Here is a 26,225-nt window from a genome sequence, read left to right as displayed (position 1 = left end):
AGGCCCCGTTTACACTGCCAGTTAAATGGACACAATTCAGATTTTTTTGCTCATATGTGACACAGATCAGATCTGTTCCATGGCCGTGGAAACACGAAAAAAATGCATGCATTTGGATATTCAGAGATTGATTTCAGGCCTCCTTCATATGTGGAAATAAATTAGATATAAATCAGATATGTGACATTGCGACTGTAATGTAAACAGACAGATCAGATTTATTGAGGCATTCCATATTATATGTTATTAAACTTGCCACAATGTGGTGCTTCTCCGTGGTTTAATGACAGAAGAAAGAGCATGTGTGGAGACGCCAACGTGGTAAACAACAACAGAGGAAACACGGAGGAGGAAAGAAGTCAGTCGCCACAATTTGCTCACACCAGACCTGAGATCTCTCTCTTACCTACAAATTCCTCTGAATGGTGGAGGACACCATATACCATAGGTGCAAGCTGTGATGACAGCCCTTTTTCACCTTCGCCTCAAAATTATTTTTAAAGTTGGGCGAACTTTGTGTTGTAACTTTTGCTTTTTGTCGCTGTTAATACACACACTACAGGCTACACATAGAACAACTTTATTCTCTCTACACCAGTGCTTATCTACACTAGTGGGCTACATCTTCTACTACACACGCACATCAGGGCTATATCATTACATAAACTGCGTGGGGGTAAATCTGGACTGAAACATTCATTGCTTATACTACACTTCGCATATTTCCCAGGGCTATGTGTCAGATGCTAGAACCCGCCTTTATGCATGCGTGACATCGTAAATGGTATGGGAAGTGTAAACACATGAATTGGATATGGGTAACAATTAAAACAATGTGTAAACGGACAGGCAAAAAAAATCAGATATAGGCAACAAATCGGAATAGGGCATCAAGGCCTGACAGTGTAAACATAGGCCCCGTTTAAACTGCCAGTTAAATGTGACCCAATTCTGTTTTTTTGCTCATATGTCACAGATCGGATCTGTTTTATGACCGTGTAAACACGAAAAAAACGCATGCAGTGACCCTCTTGCTGTGAGCCAATCGTGCTACCCACTGTGCTATCGTGATGTCCCTCATTAGTTATTTAAATATTTAATTAAATGCAAATTTACCTAATGCTTATAGCACACAAGTACATGTTGCTTGCTTTAATACTAATTAAAATATTTGTTATACTTTTTGTATACATTTTAATTAAATTTTTAAACAGTTCTATGTGATTATTCGACAGACTTCTATCCTTATTTAAGAGAACTGAATGACAGCCGTGAGAAAAGAGGCGAGTGAAAGCGCAGTTTGCTCAAACAGGTGTTCCTGCTCTCTGCGCAGTCAAAATCAAAGTCCTGTCTCAAACAAAATTTTCGCTTGACAGGTGACCAGTCCAGTTGGTCTGGTTTGTTAGCGCATGCACAAGAAGCATTGATCTTTGTCCACAGTGTGAGAAACTGAAAATGGCACTATGATCACAATTTGCTGTCACAACAATTATGTAAAGGTTAGCCGCAATGAACTTAAACATAACTGTCAAATGACCTCAGCTTAAATACAAAATTAATTAGGTGGTGCTTTTCTTTTCTGCGATCATTTAAATGTTTAAAATGTAATTTAGGTCACATTAGTGTGTTTTTTAGAAATCTGCTAGACATATCAGTCATTATTGTTTTTAGATAGAGAAGCATCAATCACATACAAGTCACATAGAACAAGATAAAACCTGAAAAATAACTAGGCCTGTCTATAAAACAATACAAAGCTATACAGCATTTAGTATACATGTGTACCAAACCGAAATTCCTGTACTGAAATAGGTTCCTTATGTATCATTATACCCCTACCAGACAGTGTTGCAGGTACACACTCTTAATGGTGCATTTGTAGAATGTTGTGAGAACTAGTGGAGGAAGCTTGCCCTTTTAAGTCAGTAAGGGAAGTGAAGACTCTGTTGTTCTCAGGCCCGGATTGGCTAATCAGGAGAACCGGGAATATTCCCGGTGGGCCGGTCCGTTTTTTGGCTGCGAGGGCTGGTGTCCCTAGCTCCAGAACCTGTTGCTCTCAGCAGTCACACTTTTTAAATTAATTAAAAAAATTTCATTTTACCGCAGCTCCGCTCTTTATCTGTTTTCTCTCAATGTATTGCTGTTGTGGTCCAGTGGTTGACACATTAGGTTACGACGCCGCCAACCCGGGTTTGATCCTCGTCTGAGTAATTTATTTTTTTCATTTTTATTGTTAAGACATATAATACTGTTAGGGTTGTTGAACATGGAGCAGCTGTTTTCTCAAAAAAAAAAAAAAATACATGATAATGTAATTAGAAACTTAATTGCAAATGATTTTATGTTAATATAGTCAGTCGTGAACTGAGGTGGGCCGGTCTGAGGCTTGAAACTCCAGGGCTGAAAAGGAGTCCCACTCCGGCCCTGGTTGTTCTTGAGTGATGTCATGTTAGTGGCCTAGTAGAGATCTTTCCCTTGTGCACATTCAATGGTCAGTAGATGCTGTTTAACAAGGTTGTCCTCAAGTCCACCCCAACCTCCTTTGTCTTCATGTTGAGGGGCAGGTTGTTTGCACCATACAATCCAACCAGTTGAACCACTTCCTATTTGTAGGGCGCTTTATTTTTTATTGCTGATGAGACCTAACACAGTTGTGTCATCCGCAAACTTGATGAAGTAGTTGAAGCTAAATTTGCCAGGGCAGTTGTGAGTCATTAGCATGAAGAGCAGTGGGCTTTGTATCCTGTACTCAGTGTGGTTGTTGCGCCGACTTGAACTGACTGAGGTCTTCCATGATCCCTGTCAGGGTCCAAATATAGAGGGAGGTGTCAAATCCAGGATCCAAATACAGGAAGAAGTGTGAAGGCACAACATGTTTATTTTGCTAATGAGCTCTTGGAGGATTATTATGTTTAGGGCTTAGCTAAAGTTGATGAAAGCATTTTTGGCCCTGTTCATGCCTGGTATTATGATGTGTTTTTGTTGATTCTATCACAAGTTACCATTGACAATGACCCAAGGACCCAAATGCAGAGTGAAAGGTTATTTATTTATAATAAAATAAAATAAAAGGCAAAATAAACAACCCAGAGGGGGAAAACACTAATAAAACAAATAAACAATCAAAACAAACTAGGATGGAAGGCTGGCGGGGATCAGGACTGGAACAAGGCAACAACAAGACAGGGCTACATACGGTCTTGTACAATGACGAACTGGCACAGGACAGCAGACACGAGGGGATTATAAACTGTAGTAAATTAACACACAAACAGATGAACATAATTAACTAATTATGGAGGAACAAGGAGGGTGGGAAGTGACAATAGACAGGAGAGTGCATGACACAGAGACAACACAAGCCATGCGCTCACATAAAACAGGACAAGAACATGCAGCCAATGAGAGAACTCATTAACCGCATGTCCATGACAACATAAGCACAACACTAAAGAACACAACAAAAGCACGTGACCACAATGTAAACATAGAGCCACGTGCTTTGACAACAGACACAAGACATGAGCACACAATAGATACACCTTCCCGTGTGCTCACACATATACAATGTGCATGCTTCATCTCAGCATCAACCAAAATGAAAGCAACTTGACGAAGACGCTGAGAATAAATCAGCGCGATTCCGACAGAACAACACAAACACGAGTACAAGAGCGCGTGCGTCCGAGGCACGCAGAGCCTGCATCAAGCCGGATCGCGCATGCTCCGCGCACATCCACGAAGGCGGCGCACACGGAGACACACACAATGACAGAAACAAGTGCTTGACCCTAGAAAACTCGAGCCGAGCACAACAAGACAGGACTAGACAGGACTAGTGTCCGGACTCTGCCAAAAAAACAAGAATTTACATGACCAGAGTGGCAGAACCCTGACAGATGGATCTCAAATCTCATGGTTACACTACTGTTTTTGAGTCACGGATTGGACCATTTTTCGGATCAGCTAAAAAGGACGGACACAAATGTAATTGGCTTTCCATTTATACAAAAATATTGCTGCAAAAAACATTGGCTTTAACAAACATAACTTAAAATCTGTCATTTTAATAAAAATTTAAAAGCAAGAAATAATCAGCTAAAAAAAAAGAAATTATTCAATACGAAAAATTATCTTTGCTACTGTTGCTGAAAATGCTAAATATAGAAATCTAACATCTTGTACAATGTATCAAATTTTATTTTCAGTTAATGATTCAACATATCACACATTTATTCATTCATTTTCTTGTCAGCTTAGTCCCTTTATTAATCCGGGGTCACCACCGTGGAATCAACCGCCAACTTTTTCAACAAGTTTTTACGCAGCCCTTCTGTTATTTTTACATGTTTTTTAGGTCAACAGACAACAGTATCAGCAGAAAAGAACCTACACATCAAAAGTTACTGGTCTGATTCTTACCTAAAGTGACTTATTTTACGAAAACCTTTCTAAAAAACAGTAAGAAGTAGTCACAATAACATTTGCATTATGCTATTAACATTACATTAGCTTACTACTAACCTGTGGAAAGGCTGTCATCAAAATCAGGGAATACCTTTTTTCTGGGTTTGGGGCTTGTGACTATTTTTACATGGACATCAGTGATCTAATGATTTGCCTTAAGCTGAATAAGACAATAATATGATTCAGATGTTTACATGAGTTGCTTTTTGAATGTTCCATTCATGATTCCCAGTTACATGTTATAGCACATAGATCCAGTAACGTCATTGCGTCACCAGCCTATAAATATTTCCTTCGCAGTTTGTGTCTGTGGTTCTTTAAGATAATCAAAATCACGATTTACGTGGTACCCTTGATCAGAGTATTGTCTTATGGTGCTTTCACATCAGTTTTGTTTTGAAACAGAGATTAAAATTGTTACATTGTTGCACTTTGTTCTTGGTGGGGTTCGCTTTCACATGGCACAGTTTCTAAACTGACCAAAAGAGCTAAAACAAGTCACATGCGAGTAAACTCTTCTCAAATTGGTCAGAGTTTCATGGTTTATTTTGCAAAGTCCCGCTTAGCTGTCATGCGTCCCTATTTTAGTTTATGGCAATGAGCATAAGCAAAAATCTGTGCTTTAATTTTGAATGGTGACACCCACTGACATCATCACCAGATTTAAATCAGAGGTAAAACTTTGTCATACATAGCCCTTGGCTAGATTTATGCATTATATGCTTTACAATATTGAAAGAAATAACAGATAAACTAAAGCTGCAGTTCAGTCAGTTTATTTAACAGATAACCAGCTCTCTTTATTAGTTAGCATGCTTTCACTTTTGCATTTAACTTGAAATGCACATTTACCAGTAGGAACGTCATCCCCCCTACTCATAATTCTCTCTTCTTAAAGCCGTATATGTGGCTATTACACAACTATAATAAACTGTGAATAATACATATATATTAATACATAGCTGGGCTCAGATCATTTTGCTTTTACACTACAATCGATCCGCTCCATAGTTTGTTTCAATCAAGCCGAAACCACCTCATTCAGGCAATCTCGGACCAATAGTTTTGCCGCGGATCAGAGCGTGATTACTGGATTCACATATGCCAAACGAACCACGCTAACTGGGCAAACGGGACAGGTTTCGTAACAAAAGTCTAGGTGTGAAAGCACCCTTTATCATATTAAAATCGGAGTATTGGTGTCCATGTAAACGTATTTACTGAAAGTGCTAGATGATGTCCTTACCTTTAAGTTGGTTCCATGAGCCCTCAAATTTCATAAGTTTGACGTGTTTCCCCCCTACACGCAGCTCTTTTGTAAAGCATCTGCTGCATGTTGATGTGTCAGAATCCCAGCGCCTGACATTGCTGAGGGTGTCTGTATTCCTCAAAGCTGGAATTAGAGATGGCGTGACAACGCGTACTTATGTGTACCATTGATCCACCCCTTGATGCTTCTTACGTTCTTGTTGCTGCACCAGTGGCGCCAGAATTAGGCACCGAAACTCATATGCTGATTCGGTCTGGTGCATACTGGTTACATGGCACTGGGTTTTAGTACCCAACTCTAAATTGGTCCTATTTAATGTGAAAGCAAGTTAGCATGTTGATATGTTTACTTGTTTGGCATGATGAGGTTTACTGACCTAGTAATACCTTTGGTAGTATCTTGCCGCTTGTTATAAACTGCCTTTTCCAAGACTAGTAAAATCTTTTTAAACATCACAAGAAAGTAGTACTCGGGTATTTGATTTCTTAGAATAAAACTTTTTTTAAATTCCTTTGACTTCAGGGCGATGAAAACAGAATAAAATTTCAGGTCTTATTCAGAAAATAAATAACAGCAGGGATGAAAAAACTATATTTCTTGTCTTTTTTGGAAGAATATTAGCTATATTTGCAGTTAGGCATGAGCCAGTATAAGATTCTGATAGTGTGATAACGTTGAATAGAAATATCACGGTTTCACTGTATCACGGTATTGAGATTACTGCTCTAAAATATATTCTTTTTAAATGTCTGGGTATAAAACAAACCTTTTCCCCTTTCGTGCACAATATATATATATATATATATATATATATATATATATATATATATATATATATATATATATATATATATATATATATATATATATATATATATATAAGCAGTAAACATGTCAGGCTAATTAATTCAAATAAATTGTTGACTTCTGCTGTCTTCATTAGTTTCAAATACACTGATTTTTTTACAATTTAAAATGGCATCTTTGGAGATCTTTTCTGCTGGAAATACTGTTATCCTAAAAAATGTAAATAAAAAATCTTACTCATACATACTCATGCTAGGAAGGGTATAGCAGGATATTTTGACGGTTTTAAAACGTTAACTTTTTCAAACTGCGGCATACCTTATCTTACGGTTATCATCCCTTGCCTATTTGCACTAGGGCTGAACAATATTGGAAAAATTTTATATTGTTACATATATACATATACAGTTTCACAAGATAGTTTGAATAGGGTATATGCAGAAGATGCAGAAGGACTTTTTTGCAGTATATTTTGTATATAGACCCAGGATATTTTGCAGTATCCTGGGTCAAACGCTTTTAGTAAACCGTATGTTGTTACAAAATTTTCTATAAAAATCAACAATCCTCAGTGCCTGAATAATAAATTATACGATATACGATATAAAGTAGGTCTCAGAATGTACAAGAAACACTGCATTAAATACAAATTTTCTGTGCCATGTCTTTAAAACATGAACATCTAACATGAAAACGTGAATATCTAATTTTACACTTAAACAACTAAATGAACGATGTAGTTTATTTAACTGATTGTATTTTAATTACAATACAACATCGATGCTGTAAAAGGAATTGTATAAAACTGAAAAAGTCACATTAACCTTTCCCCCGGAAGTTTATTGGATTTATGGGAAGAAACACTAGCTGTGCATAAACCCTATAGCTCTATTAACTCTATTATAACAGTATTTAGGTACAAAAATTTTATAATCACAATGCAACGAAAATGCTTTTCTTTCCTTGCTTTATCTTTAGTCCAAATATTTAAAAATTCTAAGATCAAGAAAAAATATTGTTGTTTTTTTCATCTTTAAAAGTAATAAGTCAAAATAAATAGTTTTTTCTTAAAATAAGGGAAATTATCTGCCAATATGGAAAGTAAAATAATCAAATTTTCACTTTGAAATGTAGATATTTAGACTAGAAGCAAAACAAAACAAAAATATTTTTTGCATTAATTGTATACATTCTGTATAAATAATTAGATAAAAGAACATCACAATTTCTTGTGCTCAAATATTCTAAACTGTCTAGAAATGCTCAGTCACATGCCTAAGAAACACATGCAAATTATAAACCTTTACTCAATCATGGTTAAAGTGACTCTACAAATCACATGTATTCTGTAGCTCCTGGTCAACTATAAATTAGACGCAACATTGCATATCTTGCGTTGTGACTATTGCAGATGCACGCATTGCGATATCGATGCTGTAACTATATATGGTGCAGGCCTAGTTTGCAGAATACAATGTATTTTGTGCAATATCCAGTAAAAAGTTGGGTAATATTCCAATCTGAATGCAGTCTGTGCCCACTGTTTCATGTATTATTTGGCAATTATGCTTGTATACTAATAAGTGCACTTAAATGAATAGATGCTGCTTCAGTGCATTTATCTAACCCAGGAAACAGCAGGTGAAACAAAGTGTATTTCATCATGGGATGAAGTTTTTATGGCATTGTTATTGATGCAAAAACACATCTCTCTTTTTATGTTCAGAGCCAGGCATGGCGCTGTGGATTCAGGCACAGCAGCTTCAGGGGGACGCCCTTCATCAGATGCAATCCCTCTATGGCCAGCACTTCCCCATTGAGGTGCGCCACTACTTGGCACAATGGCTGGAGGCTCAACCATGGTGAGTGTCTCTATGCAGACTCTGTTCTAAGATCAAAATAAAAGGGATGTAATATGCAAGCAAGGCTTCCCAACAAAACCATCACAAGATGTGCAAAGACAGATTTACAAGATAATATGAATGTCACATAACACATAATTTTGTTCCCTTCGTTATTATGGTTATCCATATATTAGACATTGCAAATCTGAAAGTAAATGCTTCATCTACATGTGGTTTTCAGACCTAAAAAATTGCAGAAACTACATGTCCATTGATTTTCTTAACAGCGTTAAAAACAATGCATCATAGAAAGCTTGCCATTTGTATGATACAAAAGTGCTTTATTCCGCTGCCATCTGGGTCCTTATTACACAGTTAAATGTCACAAAACTAAGCAATTGGACACAAAACATGATGTAAGCTGTAATATTTTAGCTCTTTAATAGACGGAATACCGAAGATGTAAAACAAACAAAACAAAAAAATAGCTGGATACAGCCTACTTGAGCTATATATTATCATTATTATTCAGCCACAAGATAGCACAGTCAACATTCAAGAACAACAGAGTGACAGATTAGCAAAAATGAATATATGCACTGACTGATGTTTAAGATATACCCTGGTGAGCCTGTGTTTTTAGTTTAATTTAACAGCTGGTAAACCAGTTAAGCTTTATTGTTTATTCTGCTAAAACTATATGCCTGGATTTACTTTATTCCTTATTTAACTGCTATTTAATTGCCAAAAGTACAAATAACATTTTTCTGATGTCTTTACTGAAAAAAACAATTGTGTTCTGGAAATATAAACAATTATTTTTTGGGAAATAAGAATACTAAGTGTTCAAATTTTAAAAGCAGGTTTTTGGATTTTCTTCATCTATTTTATTTTTTTTACAATATTCAAGTCAAGTCAAGCTTTATTGTCATTCCTGTACATGTGTGGACATACAGAGGAATGAAATGTAGTGTCTCACATGAAAATTGTGCTACAAAATTAATCATCAATACAAACACAGAACACTGGCGCTATTTTTAAAAAACTGTGCGTAATTAACATATATTATAAGATATCTAACTATACACATAAGACAGGCTATACAAGTACTTTTACATGAGACTGGACAATGTTGTGCAGGATATTGTGCAAGAGAGGTATTAAAGGTGAATATTGTGCAAAAGAGGTTTTAAGGGTTTAATATTGTGTAAAAGAGGTATTTAAGGTTTCCTATTGTGCAAAAGAGGTATTTAAGGTTTAAGGCGAAAAATTGTTGTCATGCGGCCAGTTTTCACAGCAAAATGTTCACCACATGTGCAGATTTAGGAGGCTTTCAGCCACTAGGCATCTTTGCACCTAAAAGCACCAAACACAGCGCTCAGGAATGGTTTAAAACAGTTGTCATGTCAACTTGCTGCAGTAAACGAAGACTGCAATGCTTGCCCTGCTTTCAAGCTCTTATTATTGGCCCCGTGCGCTAGAACAGAACATGAATGGATTTGTTAATATTAGCTGTCAATCACTCAGTTCAGATGACTGGGAGCTCCAGCCACGAAAATGTAAAGGTCTGGATCAGAGAGAATAAAAACAACACAGACAAATTAAGTTTTAGAAACTACCTAAATTTACAAACAATGGCACATCTGATTAGTGATCATGTAATAAATGTCAATCCAGCATTTACACTTTTTAAAGAGTGGATAAAAGACTTTCAGTGGGTTAAAGTCCGCTGTGAAAATGACTAAAGCATTCACCGTAAAGCCCGTAGGACAGAGTTTTCAGGCAACAGTGTTTGCCACAACTACACATTTTAAGCATGAAATGTTCTAACGTTATTTAGGCCCAATCCCCATTCTACCCCTTAGCACTTACCCTGTCCCAATTCTCTTTAGCTTGAAGGCATAGAGCTAAAGTGAAGGGGTAAATAGCCCTTCAAATGAAGATTTTTCAGGACCACACTCAACCAAGGGGTAAAAAAAAATTTCCGAGAGTACACCAGACACAAAAGCAGGATCGCAGCTCCCGGAAGTAAGGAGATCCACAAATTTGTAATATTTGTCATTATTTTGAACTTTTACAACAATCAAGCATATGTTTTAATATATTCATAACCCTGTTTGTGTTTTACCGTCATGCGTTAAAAAAACCTGTAAAAATAGTAAAATAAAAACTAATAAATTTCGCAATCTATAATCCATAATCATAACTCCTGTATAGCAGTCCCACAACATTCTGACACTCAATGACAGTCGAATACTCTGTCAGTAATGTTTAGTGTTGATTTCAAATGCAATAAATCTGTTTATCTAAAACGTGTAGTAATGGTGTGACTTAATTTTGAAGCTAGAAGCACCGGTGCTACTAAGAAAACAAGGTTACTTTCGAGCCCTGATTAAACAGTTACATTTATTAAAATAATATTTTAGTCACTGAACATCTTTAGAAATAGTAAGATAATACATTTCAGTTAGTGTGAAATATTGCAAAAAAAATTGCAGACAACAAAACTGTGTATATATGTTTTTTTCTCTTGATTTTTTTCTATTTTCTTTTCTATTAAATTATTTTTTTTTATTCCCTAACATATAAATTTGTGCTATTTGTTCTTAGACCGTTATTTTGTTAGATTAGCTCCAGATTTTGCTTTAGTACTGACTTATCTAATCACAAATATTATATTGTTAAGCATCTTATAGATAATCTAAATTTAAATTAAATGAGAGGGTGTTCTCATGTATGCTCTGTATTTTAGTTCGTGGAAAACCTTGATTCTTTAGAATTTTACATTGAGAATTTGTATTTGTTTGACTATTCCTTCATGACATGCTTGTCATTGAAAACACTCAAATTTTTTATTTTATTTTATTTTTTACATGTTTTATTCTTCACTTAAATTAAGGTTAAAAAAAATTAACAGATTACTTTTTCTGAACTGGGGTTACAATAAAGCCTGCGGACTCTCGCAGTAGGGCATGAAATCCACTGAAGTGTTATTGTATGGTGTGCAGGGATGCCATAGATCTGGAGAACCAGCAGGATGAGTTTAAAGCCAAGCGTCTGCTGGATGGTCTGATCCAGGAGCTGCAAAAGAAAGCAGAGCATCAGATGGGTGAAGATGGCTTTCTGCTTAAAATCAAACTTGGCCATTATGCCACACAGCTGAAGGTATGAGCACCAGATGACAACATATGAAGCTGATCAAACAACCATGAAACATAATGTACCTTTATTACTGAGGTCCAGTGAATATTACTCTTCCCTTACAGTAGAGGTTACTTGATCCTTCAGAAATCATGCTAATAATGTGCTTGCTTTCTCAGTAATTTTTTCAGTTATTGATTGTGCTCAGTTGATAATTGCTCCTTAATATTTTTTTGTAAAAACCATGCCACATTGTTTCAGGATTCTTTAAATAAAAAAAAATATTAAGCCCCAAAAATATTTAATTATAAGGAGTACATCACTTACATCAATTCAAATAAAAAAAGATGTAATAAATTGTAATAATGTTTGACACTATTACTTTTTACTGCATTTTTTAATACTTTAATTTTATAAAATTTTTTAAGAAAGGAAAAGGAAAAAATACAAATAATAAAAAAAATAGAAAGTACAAAAACACCTCGGAACTTAAATGAACAGTTGACTGGTCACATATTTTCTTACATGTCACATTAAAAAATATATATAGATCAGTTTACACTGTGTAAAGGCATAAGTATTTTAAACGTTAGAAACAATATCCAACCATTCAGATTTTGTAGGGAAATCGAGTTTTAGACACTTTCGATTTACAGTTTTCTTACTGGTTGCTAGAAGTATTTTTAATAAATACTTGTCTTTTACCATTAAGTTGGTTGCAATATTTCCCAGGTAAATTGTAGTAAAAGAAAATTCCACTCCATCCCTAAAAATATTTCATATTACTTGCATTACATCCTGCCAGTATGACTTAATCAGAAACAGAATCTAGGCAATGGCTGGTCAACTCCAATATATGTGAAAATGGTTTGCTAAGTCTTCTTCATATTTTCTCCAACACTGCCCCGTGTTCTTCGCCTTTGTTTGCATGCATGTTAACTTGGGGGTTATTAAAGTGTCACGAAACACCAAAACACATTTTTTGAGCTGTTGACAGTCATATATGTGTCCCACACTGCTAAAAACACTATTAGGACACCTATATTTCACTAAAAAGTGTAAATTGGTTGTTTTTGCGTTATTTCAAGCAAATTTGTACTTCCTGTTTGAAACGAATTTTTGAAGCTGCGTCACGGTCATGACATAATAGCGTGTATTCCAGCGTGCAGACTGGGCGTCTGTGCCAGAGTGAGTCTTATTACGTCTTACAGTGTGATGCATTAATGCATGAGTAAGGCTTGGGTCAAACCAATCAGCGCGCTCTATTGTGCTTCTTTATTAATATTCATTATTGTCACAGTGTTTACACCACAAAGACGCCACGTTGTGTTGGCAAAACAAGCGTGAAGTGTTGCTTTTATAGTTTGCTGCTGTTAAGTTTCGTTTTCATTTTCTCTCTGTGAGAGCTTATCTGGATCACGTGTGGATTAACAAAGTACGCGACGCGCGACAACAATAATTTACGTGTCTAAGGAGGATTATTGTTTACCTGAGAGCTGTTCTCATCTGCAAACGCTGAAATCTGGATTTGCTTGTAGTATTCTCTTCATAAAGACGCGGCTCTAGTTGCTGGTGATTGTCCTGTCTCTACAGATTTGGTAAGTGAGCGACCAGTGCTCTTTGTTTATTCAGTTTGTTCGTATCGAATTAAGTTAACTATTGCACTGAGTGCAGAAATGTTAGCACCGCATTTTGTGACCGGAATAACACACGCGGCTTTCTGACGCTACCTGCCGTGTGCATCTAAGTTTCCGGGAAATGCATTTTTTTTTTCTCTCATTTGCCGTGCGGTATCAAACATTGCATGAAAAATACACGCTTGCAGCAGTTCCTCGAATCAAATATCTCGTTTGTCACGAGAGACATGAATGAATTCCCTGAATGAAAGAGCCAAACTGCAGTTAAAGTCCAACATTTAATAATTTGGCAAATAATTCGACTACAGATGTCCCTGTAGGTTAAACACCATCCCTTTCTCCTGTCTGTGTGGGTGTGTATTTTGACTCTGAAACTCGCGCGTGCACAAATAGACACTCCCACACCATCCCACTTTAGTTCCTCCGACACTCCCCCCTAAACAGAGCTGGACACGCCCACTTTTCTGACTTTTTCCAAAGTAGAGGTGTGAAAACACCCTGCTGAAACGAGGGGGTTTCATGGCCCTTTAAGTATTTGGTAACATTCTTCCAGCAAAAATCTCCCACATACCAGAGCTAGAAGAGGTGGCTTGTACTCAGCAGATATTAAACCAATCTTCCTCTGAGATAGCTAAGTTGGATTCTCTCTCCCATTTTAGTCTGATGTCATTTGTTAAGTGTTCCTTGGTGGATTCAGGGACGGCCCGTGGCATAGGCAGTATAGGCAAATGCTAAGGGCGCAGTACATCCTTCTGAATTCTATCGAAGTCCCCATTTGTGCTGCTTTGTAATAGTCAGACAAGCTTGGCAGTGAGTCTATATCAGATTTTATATTTATATTCTTATTTATAGGGCCATAATTACTATCAAATAATTGTGTAGTAACTTAAAGTTATTTTATTACCTAAATACTTAATACTTGTTGAATTCCATTTGAAATTAAATTTATTTTACATATCTTTCTGAGGAAAATAATTAAAGCTCAAAATTTGTGTTGAATATTTAGCTTATATCCAGAGTAGGTGCCGAATTTATTTAAAACTGACATCAGCGTAGGGATACTAACTTCTGGTGTTCCAACAAACAAAAGAACATCATCTGCATACAGGCAGATCTTTTGCTCTAAACTGTTATTCCTTTAATTCCCTGTTCGTCTCTTACTAATTGTGCCAAAGGCTCAATAAATAATGCAAAAGAGTAGGATTGAGGGGCAGCCTTGACGACAGTCTTACTGCATTTTTAATGAAAAAATGTTCAGACTTGCTAAACATAAGAGAAAATAAAAAGAAATAAATTGTATTTCTGTTGTTGCTTATTATTGTAAGTAGTTTTCTGCTTAAAAATGATTTAAATAATTTAATTAATTAATTTTTTAAAAAAAATAATTTCATTCAAACTGTAAAACATTTCACTAGAATTCAAGGTCTGTTTCACATGAATTCATTTGTTGAATGAAATTTATGCCCACAAAGATCAGATTTTGATGTTTTTTATAGAACTCATATGATGCTTGCCCCCTGGAGCTGGTGCGGTGTGTCAAACACATTTTGTACACCGAACAAAGACTTGTACAGGAAGCATCTAATGTAAGTCGCCTGCACATTTTTTGGTCGTTGATCTCCACCTACAGTGTTACATTGGGTTGCTAAAGAGGTAAATGACATGTATGTTACATGTTTGTATGTATGTGTCATTCAGACCAGCAGTCCAGGTTCAGGTCCGGTTGATGGGACCCCACAGAGATATCAGCAAATCAACCAGACGTTTGAGGAGCTGCGCGTTATGACTCAGGACACAGAGAATGACCTCCGCAAGCTCCAGCACAGTCAAGAATACTTCATCATTCAGTACCAGGAGAGTTTGAGGATACAGGGTATGATCATACAGCATCTCATCCCGCACATGTAATTTATATATTTTATAATATACACAGTGGGTTTATGATGTAATAATCCACAAATACATTGCTTGATTGATGAATACTTGATTCTGATTGAGTAGCAAGCAAAACCTTAACACCGTAAATGTGAAAATAACATCCATTTTACATATATTGAAATGTTTTTTTGCTTTAATGGTGGCAGCATGTAAAAGCAACTTAATAGCTACTTAATAGGTGTTTTCAGATAGTAGTAATTATTATAATAATTATAATATTTTTCTAATATTCTAGTATGTGCTGTGGAATTCAAATACATTCCAAGCAAGCAAAAGATCTGTCCATCTATTCATCCATCCATCCATCCATCCATCCATCCATCCATTCATCCATTCATAACTCGCAAAATGGCTAGTAACATTAATGTAATGCCGGACATCCCAAGTCTCCCGGAAGTTTTGGGAGACTCCCAGATGCCCGCAAACGAATAATCATCTTCCGGAAATCGCGAGTCTCCCCCCGGTCCTTAAAAACGTCGCACAACCCCTCTACACGTGTTTCCATGCTGGAAGTAGCCATTAGAAGATAAGTACACTGTGGTCATAAAGGGATGGACATGGTCAGCAACAATACTCAGATAGGCTCTGGTGTTGACACAATGCTCAATTGGTACTATTAGGCCAAAAGTGTGCCAAGAAAATACCCTCCACACCATTACACCACCAGCCTAAACTGATGATACAAGGTAGTAATGTCACAGCAGAAAACGAGACTCATCAGACCAGGCAACATTCTCTTTTCCAAATTTGATGAGCCTGTGTGAATTGTAGTCTGTTTTCTGTTCTTAGCTGACAGGAGTGGTGCTCGATGTGGTTTTCTGCTGCTGTAGCCCTTCCGCCTCAAAGTTCTGGCCATTCTCCTCTGACTTCTGCCATCAAAAAGGCATTTTCACCCACAGAACGTCCACTGAAATACTTAGAACAGCCCTTCTGGCAATAACTGTCACGTTCAAAGTCACTTAAATAACCTTTCTTTTTTATTCGGATGTTCAGTTTGAACTGCAGTGATCGTCTTGATGCCTAAATGCATTGAGTTGCTGCCATGTGATTGGCTGATTAACAATTTGCGCTAATAAGCAGTTGGACAGGTGTACCTAATAAAGTGGCCAGAGAATATACTAGTACTCAACATTTGAAGTGGTTCAAAAAAGAATTTTAAAATCGCTTAATACAAGAATGGGTATTAATCAATCAATTTAGGACAACTTTGACGAATGGTTTTGATCCATTTGATCCAAATGTTGACTACTATATAAATGAGATTTGTTTGTGTGTCTGTATGTATGCATGTACACACATAAATATTATGTGTACAAAGTCTTATTTTGGATGCAAGTAATCATTTGACAGCACAAATTTTAAACCATTTCTTTGATATCTCCTCTGGTTCGAGTAGCTCAGATAGTTAGTCTGGCCAGCCTTCCTCCTACTGAGCGTGCTCAGAGAGAAGCGAGTCTGCAGAGCAGGAAGTCCACGCTAGAGACCTGGCTGACACGAGAAGCCAACACTTTACAGAAATACAGACAGGTACACTAATTCAACACACATTTTCTGGAAATCAAGAGCAATTTTCCATGATATTTTTTAGTGTTTGAAAAATGTGATGTGTGTAGGAGCTGGCGGAGAAGCATCAGAGGACCCTCGCTCTGCTGAGGAAACAGCAAACCGTGATTGTTGACGATGAACTGATCCAGTGGAAGAGACGACAGCAGCTTGCAGGAAATGGAGGACCATCAGAAGGAGGATTGGACATACTGCAAGCCTGGTAAGGATTCACAGTATTTACATGTTCGCTGGGCTGTCTGAGGAAATACCGTGGATTTTGTTTTGTGCAAGCTCACTTATAATTATACTTTCATTATTAAATAAAAAAAAAACTAACAAAAATGTCATTATTATTTTAAGAATAATCAGAGTTTATAAAAAAATAAGAGTTTTAAAAACTTTTAAACCTTAAAGTAAAATTTTTAGACCTTAAAAAGTCTTAAATTTACTGAAATATTGTGTTGTAGGTCTTTAATCTTTTTTAAACCGATCTTAAAATTCCTTTGTTCATTTATAGCTACCTGATCCAGCCAAAACCCATACAATCACCAGAAATCTCAAAAAACTTTTAACTTTTCTTTAAAAAGGTAATTTTTAACTGTATTTATCATAATGGTTTAATTATTTTCATTACAATAACATTTTTTATAGTTCTCCGTGTATTTACTGCTGAGGACACAGACCTGGAGTGGAATTGTTGTGCATGGATTTAGTTTATTATAGTTTTTAAAACTTCTAAAAGTTTGTTCATTTTTATTATTTTAAAGAAAGTTTATGTTGGAAAAAGATGTATGAATACAAGTAGAGCTTGCTTATTTTTACTTAATATTTAAAATAATTTGCTAAAAACATCTAGAATAATATTATTTTTTATCATTTATTTTAATTTGTATTATTAAATGCATGAAATTATATATTTTCATTTGATAGGGCAAATAAAAATATATTCCCCTTGAACCATTTGAAAAACTTTTAGCCTTTTATGAGACTAAAATTTTATTCATAATGGTCTTAAAAATGTCTTTAAAGACTTAAATTTAATTTGGTGAAACCTGCAGAAACCCTGAATAATACATGTCTGATCAACAGCATTTTTTTCTGTGAAGGTGAGACTTAAAGGGTTAATTCACCCATAACTGAACATTTTGTCATTATTTACTCATTCTTGACCTATCACAAACTGGTTTAAATTTCTTTCTTGTCTGTTTAACACAAAATAAGTTATTTAAAAAAAATGTTGTAAACCCGTAATCATTTATTTCCATAGTATTTGTTTTTCCAAATATGGAAGTCAATGCTTACAGGTTTCCAGCATATTTTTTAAATACTTTCTTTTGTGTTCAACAGAAAAGGAAAAATCATAAAGGTTTTAAACCACATGAGGGAGAATAAATGGTGAGTAATCTTTCATTTCGGGGTGAGCTATCCCTTTAAGTGAGGATTTACTTTGGTGTCCTGAAAAATAATTTTTTTTTGTTTCTAGTTTTACATTTGTGACCATCATTCAATAGTGGCCTGTTTCCATTGAGTATGAAACGGTATGGTTCAGTATGCTTTGGTTCTGTATGGCCTTTTCCACTGTCAAAAGATACCAAAAAGCAAATGCTTCCTTACCACCCTTTTGGTACCCTATCCAAAGGGTACCTAGCACAAAAAAAGGGTACCAAAAGGCAGAGCTAGACGCACAGCTAAACGCTATTGGTTTACAGAAAAACGTCACTAGCACATAGACAAGCCAGGAGAACAAAAACAAAGGGAGCACCATTTTAAAATACACTGCCGAGCCATTACACCATAATATTAATTCATTCATTTTCTTGTCAGCTTAGTCCCTTTATTAATCCGGGGTCGCCACAGCGGAATGAACCGCCAACTTATCCAGCAAGTTTTTTATGCAGCAGATGCCCTTCCAGCCGCAACCCATCTCTGGGAAACATCCACACACACATTCACACACACACTCATACACTACGGACAATTTAGCCTACCCAATTCACCTGTACCGCATGTCTTTGGACTGTGGGGTAAACCGGAGCACCTGGAGGCGTTCAGCGCGCGTCTGTAGTTGAAATAACAAGGTTCTTAAACTAATAATAATAATAACCTGCGCGTAGGGCTGGGCGATAATTCGATATCGATAATTATCACGATATAAAATTTTTCGATAAAACGAAAATGACAGTTCGATAATTGCTCGATAATATTTTCGCACTATGCATAACTTTGCGGAAGCATTTTGCAGCCTGCCCTTTCAGATGCCGCACACCGTACAAGTTTAAAGCCATACAGTGTTAGTTGCTCTAAAATGAGTAAGAAAGAAATAAGGTAAAAAAGGTCAGAATCACAGACACTGTTGACAAGAAACGTCACTAGAGTTCATGAGCTACTTAGTTTTTCACTATCCGACACAAAACAGAGCAACGTGCACCGCTAACTGAGCAGACGAATCGTATCATCAAAAGCAGGCAACACCACGACCTGTTTCACCATGTAAAACAAGACCACCCTTATGAAGATGCTTACAGACCTAAACAAGTGTTAGTAAACCAATGCAGCTACCCAGCAGAGTCTCATGTCATCCTTTTCGAAAGCCGTGCCTTACGAGAAACCCCCCCCCACCACCACCCCCCCCCTCCCGAAAAGACAGACACAAGACATGATAGAGGACACAATCTCAAACACATCTCAATGAACACTTGATGCTTGCTGTAAACTACAGGCTGCATCATTTATTTGTTACGACAATGATAGGATCTTTTGATGTCAAGCTTATGTTTTCTTTTTAATATTAAAGTATATGTTTTGAAATCTGTAATATTGTCTCTCATCGACGGTAAAATAACCAGCCTTTAGGCTATATATTTAAAGGACATAATCACAGAGGAGATATCAGATGCTCAAGACATAATCTTTAAAAAAATTACATAATAAAATGCAGCAAATATATGACAGACGTTTAAAACAGCAGTGGATCATTAATTAAATCCTTTTTTTCCACGAAGCGAAGCATCATCCACCCGCAGTTGTTTAATGTGGACACGAACTAAATAAATATAAACATATTTCCTTGAAAATGTATCTTTGTAACGAATTTCGTTTTGTATAATGTGTAACTTAATTTTGATGTGTATTTTGTTTGTCAGTTATGTACAGCATAAACAAGAGGAACGAATAACATCTGAGGTGAAGCGCTTTAACAGAAGCCCGCTATATGCTTTAGCGCCAAAACAGTTCATCAAACTATTTTTACGGTTTCATTTTAATTCAATAACTAAGCGCGGTCTGAGCAGCATGAACTGGACAGTCTTTTCGCAGCACTGATAGATTTCTTGGGTTACCTCGGAAGAATAAACTCGGATGGAGCTCAAAAGCTCGATGTGTAAATGGAGAGGCTCCCCGGCTGGCTCCCCGCATGTTTTCGTTGTGATGCGCGATTTGTAAATTGAGAGTCTGCTATTCGTGCTAGTCTGTCAGACAAATTTGGTTAAAACACGCGCGGATATATCGGAGATATGCGCATAACAAGGGTTTTTGCATGCCGCAATATGGGATGTCAAGAGGGTGACAGCATAGGTAAACTGCACACACTTGATAATGTAATGCGTGGATGCGTCTCACAGCGCAAAGCATAACTAAACCTTTACATGTCCATGCTTAATCAGTCATCGATAAGGTCTATCGATAAAACCGTTATCAACAACTAATAGATAAATACATTAAAGTATATTTCACCCTAAATTCACCATACTCACCATTATAAGGAGAGTTCATCCAAAACTGAAAATTATGTGACCTTTAACTCAAGTTGTTCCAAACCGGGGTTTTTTTTTTCTGATGTTGAACAATAATATTCAATTACTTGTAGGTAATGTCTTTGGTTGTTGAAAACTTGAACAGTAAATGCTGAATAAAGATTGTTCTTTTGTTTATAATTTTATTATTTATATTGTCAGACAGCTAAAATATTTCACTAAATGTGTTAAATCAGCTGCACAAAGCCATTGGCATGCTGAAAATCTTATATAATTGATAGATATAAAGATTTTACATTTATCGAGATAAATATCGATATCGACTGATATGAAAAAATTATCGTGATAATTTTTTTTGCCATATCGCCCAGCTCTACCTGCGCGTGATTATGAAAGTGCTTCTGACATCCGATTCCTTCAGAAACAGACAAACGTGAGAGTGAAGCACGATAAAACAAAGGAGAAGCTGGAAAAAAACAAAGGAGCAAATGATTCTTTCAGCAACCTAAAAAAATAAACATACTGCCATGTTTAACCATCATCGTCACCTTTTGGACTATTATAAATTCAGAATGACAGAATTACTTGTTAAATGTGTTACTGGTGAAGATTAAAGATACAAATGAGAGGTTTGCACTGACTGTAGGCTATACAGTATGTTACGTGTTGTTTTTAAACCCAAATGAAAACTACATGTATGCTGTGTCGATTTTCTGTAATAATATAAAATGTAATATTTGGTGAAATATCAGAGACTGTAAGTGTCTGTATGTCTTCATTTATGTTGCATTTATTTATACATTTTATATAATTGCATTTATACACAATTTATACATTATATTTAAAACATGTATACACAAGTATTTATATGTATAAATCATCTGTTCTGTGAGAAGTGCTTCTCGTATGATTTGAGAACGACCCGTGCAGCTTTATTTCGACATTTCCTCAAGCGAAAGTGACGTCGACTGCAACTTTCTGTCTTACAACATGCCATTGGTACCTTTTTGGCAGTGGAGACACAAGCCTAATAAAGGTGACCCGTACTGAACCATACCGTACCACTCAGTGGAAATGGGCCATAGATAACCAAGTGATTTAAACCGTTCTACAAAATGCAACCATTTTGCATACACAGTGCAATTTGTTTGAACATATTCCTCTTGGACAATACTTGATGTGTTTTTGTTGTTGTTTTTAATGTAGGTGTGAGAAGTTGGCCGACATGATCTGGCAAAACAGACAGCAGATTCGTAGAGTTGAACACTTGACTCAGCAGCTGCCCATACCGGGACCCACAGAAGAACTGCTTACTGAACTCAACGCTATTGTCACAGACATCATATCAACACTCGTCACCAGGTATGCATGCAGTGACTGCTGTCTCTGTTTTCTTTTTCTGAGAAGCAATCATTTCAGCATTTTTTTTGCTTTTGGTTTCTTTACAGCACATTTATTATTGAGAAGCAGCCTCCTCAAGTGCTGAAGACCCAAACCAAATTTTCAGCAACAGTTCGGTTGCTGGTTGGAGGGAAGCTCAATGTCCATATGAATCCTCCACAGGTTAAAGCCACCATCATAAGTGAACAGCAGGCCAAGGCGATACTCAAGAATGAAAACACCCGCAAGTAAGATTACAAAGTTGGATTGTTAAACTGAAATCTCCTTTAAATTGCAAACGTCTTTAGAGCGGCTCCTCTTTTTTGTTTTAATTATAAATCAGCAACTGACTTAAAAAGAATAGTTCACCCAAAAAGAATTCTTGTTTGGATTTGATCTTCTGTTATGGTTGCATCACAACGTTTTCTGAGGTTTAGGATGTAGGCTTGTGACAATAATCAATATATTGACTTATTGCGCAATACATGGGCATGACCTTAATCAGTTTGGTAATGCACTATATATTGCCCATACATACCTGTTATAGAAACATTTTTAATGATTGTGCAACATTTTTATCTATGTTGGAGGTGTCTGTATGGTCCAAAAAACACTTACTATTTACTAGGGCTGGGTATTGCAAAATAGTGATAATTCAATAGTTATAATTATTGAATATGTTTTAACTATACATTTAGGAATATTAGGATTTTTATTTAACCACTTTATTTTAATTTACCAACATTACTAAGGCAAATTGTTTTAATAGTCAAAAACAAAAATACTTAAACAAAAATATCTCATCTCTTTATAATAAAATAAACATAAGTGGTAAAGAGATTCTTAAACTTGATAAATAAAATGTTACAAAGTGCTTGCAATGCCAAAGTGTAAATACTGAACAATCAATGCAAACTTTAAGGTGTTAATAATAATGATAGAGTAATTGTTAAACTCTGTCCACAACACAAATTGTGATAATCAAATTTGATCTTTCAATTAAACGAACAAAACATCATTATTAAAATACATATTGCAACATTACAAATCATGAAGTTGAATGACTACATTACCCTCTATGCTAAAAAATCTTTTAGATGGGGCGCTACTTGCTAGGATCCACAAGAAAAGAAACCAAAAAGACACTCTGGCAGCATTTTTAAATCCTTTTTTATTTACAATCACCACACTGCTGCTAGCCATCGCACTCATTTTCACGTGTGTTTCTCTGACCTGAAGTGACAAGCATGTACGCGTTGATTTCTTGACCATTTACAATAAACTTTGCGTTCGTGTCCCCCGGCGTCTCTCACAACTTGCTAATAATCAAACTTTTCCTCAGGATGACAAATGAACAAACAGCTCCGATGCATGTTTATGGAGGAAAGTAAAAAGCATGAAGTTGATGTGAAGCATGAAGTAGTGTCTGAGTGTGCTGTGTTTATTTGAGGTAATTAATCTGCCGTCATTACTGAAATGTGTATATTCCAAGTGTGAAGCAGATTGGTTAGTTTTACTTACATGAATTGCAGTGGCCCTCACAGCATTCAGAAAAGTTCCGATGTTTTCAACTAGGTGGGGCTGGAAATAGCGCACCTGGTGGTTCACATGCTTACACCCTAAGCTTATTTGCACTGCTTCCAAGGCTCAGCAGCCACATTTTAATAAAACTATAGCGCTTAATACCGAAGCTACATAGCAAGAGCTCTATTTTGACGGTCCATGCGCAGAGCGAAAAACGCAGGGCACAAACGCTTTCAGGGCATGTCAGGACGCGTTTTTGCTAATTTAAGAACGGGAAATCTGCCTTGCGCCAAGGCGCATGGGCTAAAAGGGTTGAGTTTATTTTCTTAATGACTTATAGGTGTGTTTTGAGAATAAAAAAAATTAGAGTCTTATCTCCCATTCCCTTTAAGACCGAGCTGCGTCGCGCCAAGAGCGCATTCGCTATTTACAGGACGCAAAGTAAGTCTAAGTGGAAAAAATGAGCATTTCACAAGCAAACAGTTAACAGTTTTTTTTAACAGAAAACTGTTGAACAGAGCATCTACTGCGTGAGAATGAGACAAATGGATCTACTTTCACTTTCGCTCTTGGATAGGGAAACCTTTACGCACAGACATCAATTAGCCTACAAATAATTAATTTCAATTGTTAAGCGCAAAGATTTGTTTCAAAACTATTTCTAAATTCAGTTTTAATTTCTAGCAAATGAATAAATGAACAATAATGACCAAGTGTGGTCAAAATACTGAGTTATTTCCAAATACACCTGCCATGCCCCATATGGTCTAAAACCTGACAGGTGGGCAAATCTAAGCTTGTTTTTAATAAAACAAATATAAATATGGATATATTAAATAATACTGCTAATAATAATAACAATATACAACAGCAAATTGTTATGAATGAACTGAAAAAGCCTCCCGAAGTGAAGAAGACATAAAAGCAGTGGTTTTTCATATTTATGTAGGCTAGAAAATAATATGTTTTGTAATATTTTAATCCTTTATATTTATGTCCTATATCTATTCTTATTATATCCTATATATATCCTTAATATTTAAATGTTTTATTTTTTCATATGTAAAGACATTTGCCTATTGCTCTCTTGTGCGTATTAAGCAGTGTGTAAGCGAGGCGCAACTCTGCGCCGGAGTTTAGACCGGGTTAGTTTTGGTCTAATGAAAAATCTTTTATAGTTTCTCAAAATAGCGACGCGCCAGCGGTCCGCCTCAGAAAGCCTTCCTTTTTAGACCAGAACGCCTATGGGCGCACAAAAGACTGCTAATGCATTTGCTATTTAAACAGCGTAGCGCAACGCCTCAAGACGACTCTTGCACCAAGCTGAAACTACCAAAAGACTATTGCGCCGCGTCTTGCGCCCCACTGCGCTGGGTGTATCATAGGGCCCCAAATTTTATTTTTATCAATAATGACAATTGTGTTCAGTCAATAAATATCAATATTGAATTTATCGCCCAGCCCTACTGTTTACTATAAATTACTATAGTATGTTTTCATGTGGGTGTCTGAAAACTGAAAATAGATCTGGTACCAGACATCACAGTCTATTATTTTTTTTACATTTAATATTATTTATTTAGGATATGCGTTTTTACTTTCTGATTCCCTGTGCCTAATTATTAAATTGTTAAAATGACTATAATTACATTAAATACTCCTTAGAATAAAATAGTATGTGTTCTTTGGATATATATATATATATATATATATATATATATATATATATATATATATATATATATATATATATATATATATATATATATATATATATATATATATATATATATATATATATCATGACAGGCTATTAAGATGTGCATACAAAGAAACCTTCATGAAAATGTTTCCACTGTTTTAAACCCCCCCCCCTGTAGAAAATCATTCACAATTTTGTTCCTAAATTTTCACATTTGGTTGAATTAATTTTTAAAATGACATGTTTATTCTCTCTTTACGCTGGAGTGAAAGCAGCGGAGATATTCTAAACAACAATTGTGTGATGGAGTATCATCAAACCACTGGTAACCTGAGTGCACACTTCAGAACCATGGTAATTTGCACTTAAATGTTTCACATCACTTTCATAATTCACATTATTAAGTGTATCTGCATGCACCACAAAATGCTGTTCACTATACAATTAAACTGAAAATCTAAAGAAAGATAGAATGAAGTTGCCTTTTTAAAAATAATTTGCCCAATAGATAGACTTGTTACCCAAAAGTGAGATGTAATTCGTAATTTTTTTAGGGACCGAGCACTGGTGGTGCATGGGCCCCATGAGAAATGCTCCATTTATTATTATTCCGTTTTGGAAAGAAACACATTTTTCAGGGTCTAAATTTATAGCACAGACATGCCCTCGAGCTACGTATTACGCACACATACAAAAAGTTTTTGCCATTTCCAGACATTGTAATCTAACAAAGACCTCCTAGGGATTTTATCAGATCAACACCATAATTAGGTATTGTCATCTGAAGGCATTGGGGATGTTAAATTAAGAAGATCTAGAGTTTTCTTCAAAGGGCGTGTACATAGTGGCCTTAGAACTTTGATATTTTGCCAGGAAACGCCACTAATATTGTTGTAACCCCAGCATGCATTGTCTGATCTGCCTTAAAATGCACACATTTGATTCCACATTGAGTCCTGACCTGAACACGTTTACATTCCAATATCCAGTATCCACCCACTGGCAACAGGAAATGACATGTTTTACACTATAACAAACTCCTCCTAGATATTTTATCAGATTAAATCCAATTAAATCCAATTTCCAATTGCTTTTGATGAGCACAAAAAAGACAACAACATCAAGGGATCACAAAATGGTCTATGCTATACGTATCATGTTCCAAATATTCTGGGGATTTTAGATTGTTTTATTAAAAACACACTTGAGTTTTAACAC

At 36.0% G+C, this 26,225-nt stretch overlaps 1 protein-coding gene across 2 annotated transcripts in view; it reads left to right on the top strand.

Annotated features, from left to right (window-relative positions):
* Window positions 1-26,225, top strand: part of stat5b (signal transducer and activator of transcription 5b) — an 87,125-nt gene that overhangs the window by 20,039 nt on the left and 40,861 nt on the right. For both annotated transcript variants that reach the window (XM_068224541.2, NM_001003984.2), the window contains 9 exons: window positions 8,271-8,406; window positions 11,397-11,553; window positions 14,663-14,752; window positions 14,865-15,039; window positions 16,501-16,631; window positions 16,718-16,869; window positions 21,608-21,763; window positions 21,850-22,029; window positions 25,274-25,361. In XM_068224541.2, the coding sequence (XP_068080642.1) occupies window positions 8,279-8,406; window positions 11,397-11,553; window positions 14,663-14,752; window positions 14,865-15,039; window positions 16,501-16,631; window positions 16,718-16,869; window positions 21,608-21,763; window positions 21,850-22,029; window positions 25,274-25,361 (1,257 nt within the window). In that variant the 5' untranslated portion in view covers window positions 8,271-8,278. The remainder of the gene's footprint in view (window positions 1-8,270; window positions 8,407-11,396; window positions 11,554-14,662; window positions 14,753-14,864; window positions 15,040-16,500; window positions 16,632-16,717; window positions 16,870-21,607; window positions 21,764-21,849; window positions 22,030-25,273; window positions 25,362-26,225) is intronic.

The sequence above is a fragment of the Danio rerio genome, chromosome 12, assembly GCF_049306965.1.
Source record: "Danio rerio strain Tuebingen ecotype United States chromosome 12, GRCz12tu, whole genome shotgun sequence".
NCBI classification, from domain to species: Eukaryota; Metazoa; Chordata; class Actinopteri; order Cypriniformes; family Danionidae; genus Danio; species Danio rerio.
Note: the sequence above shows the minus strand (reverse complement) of the source record. Positions and strands in the feature narration are given on the sequence as shown.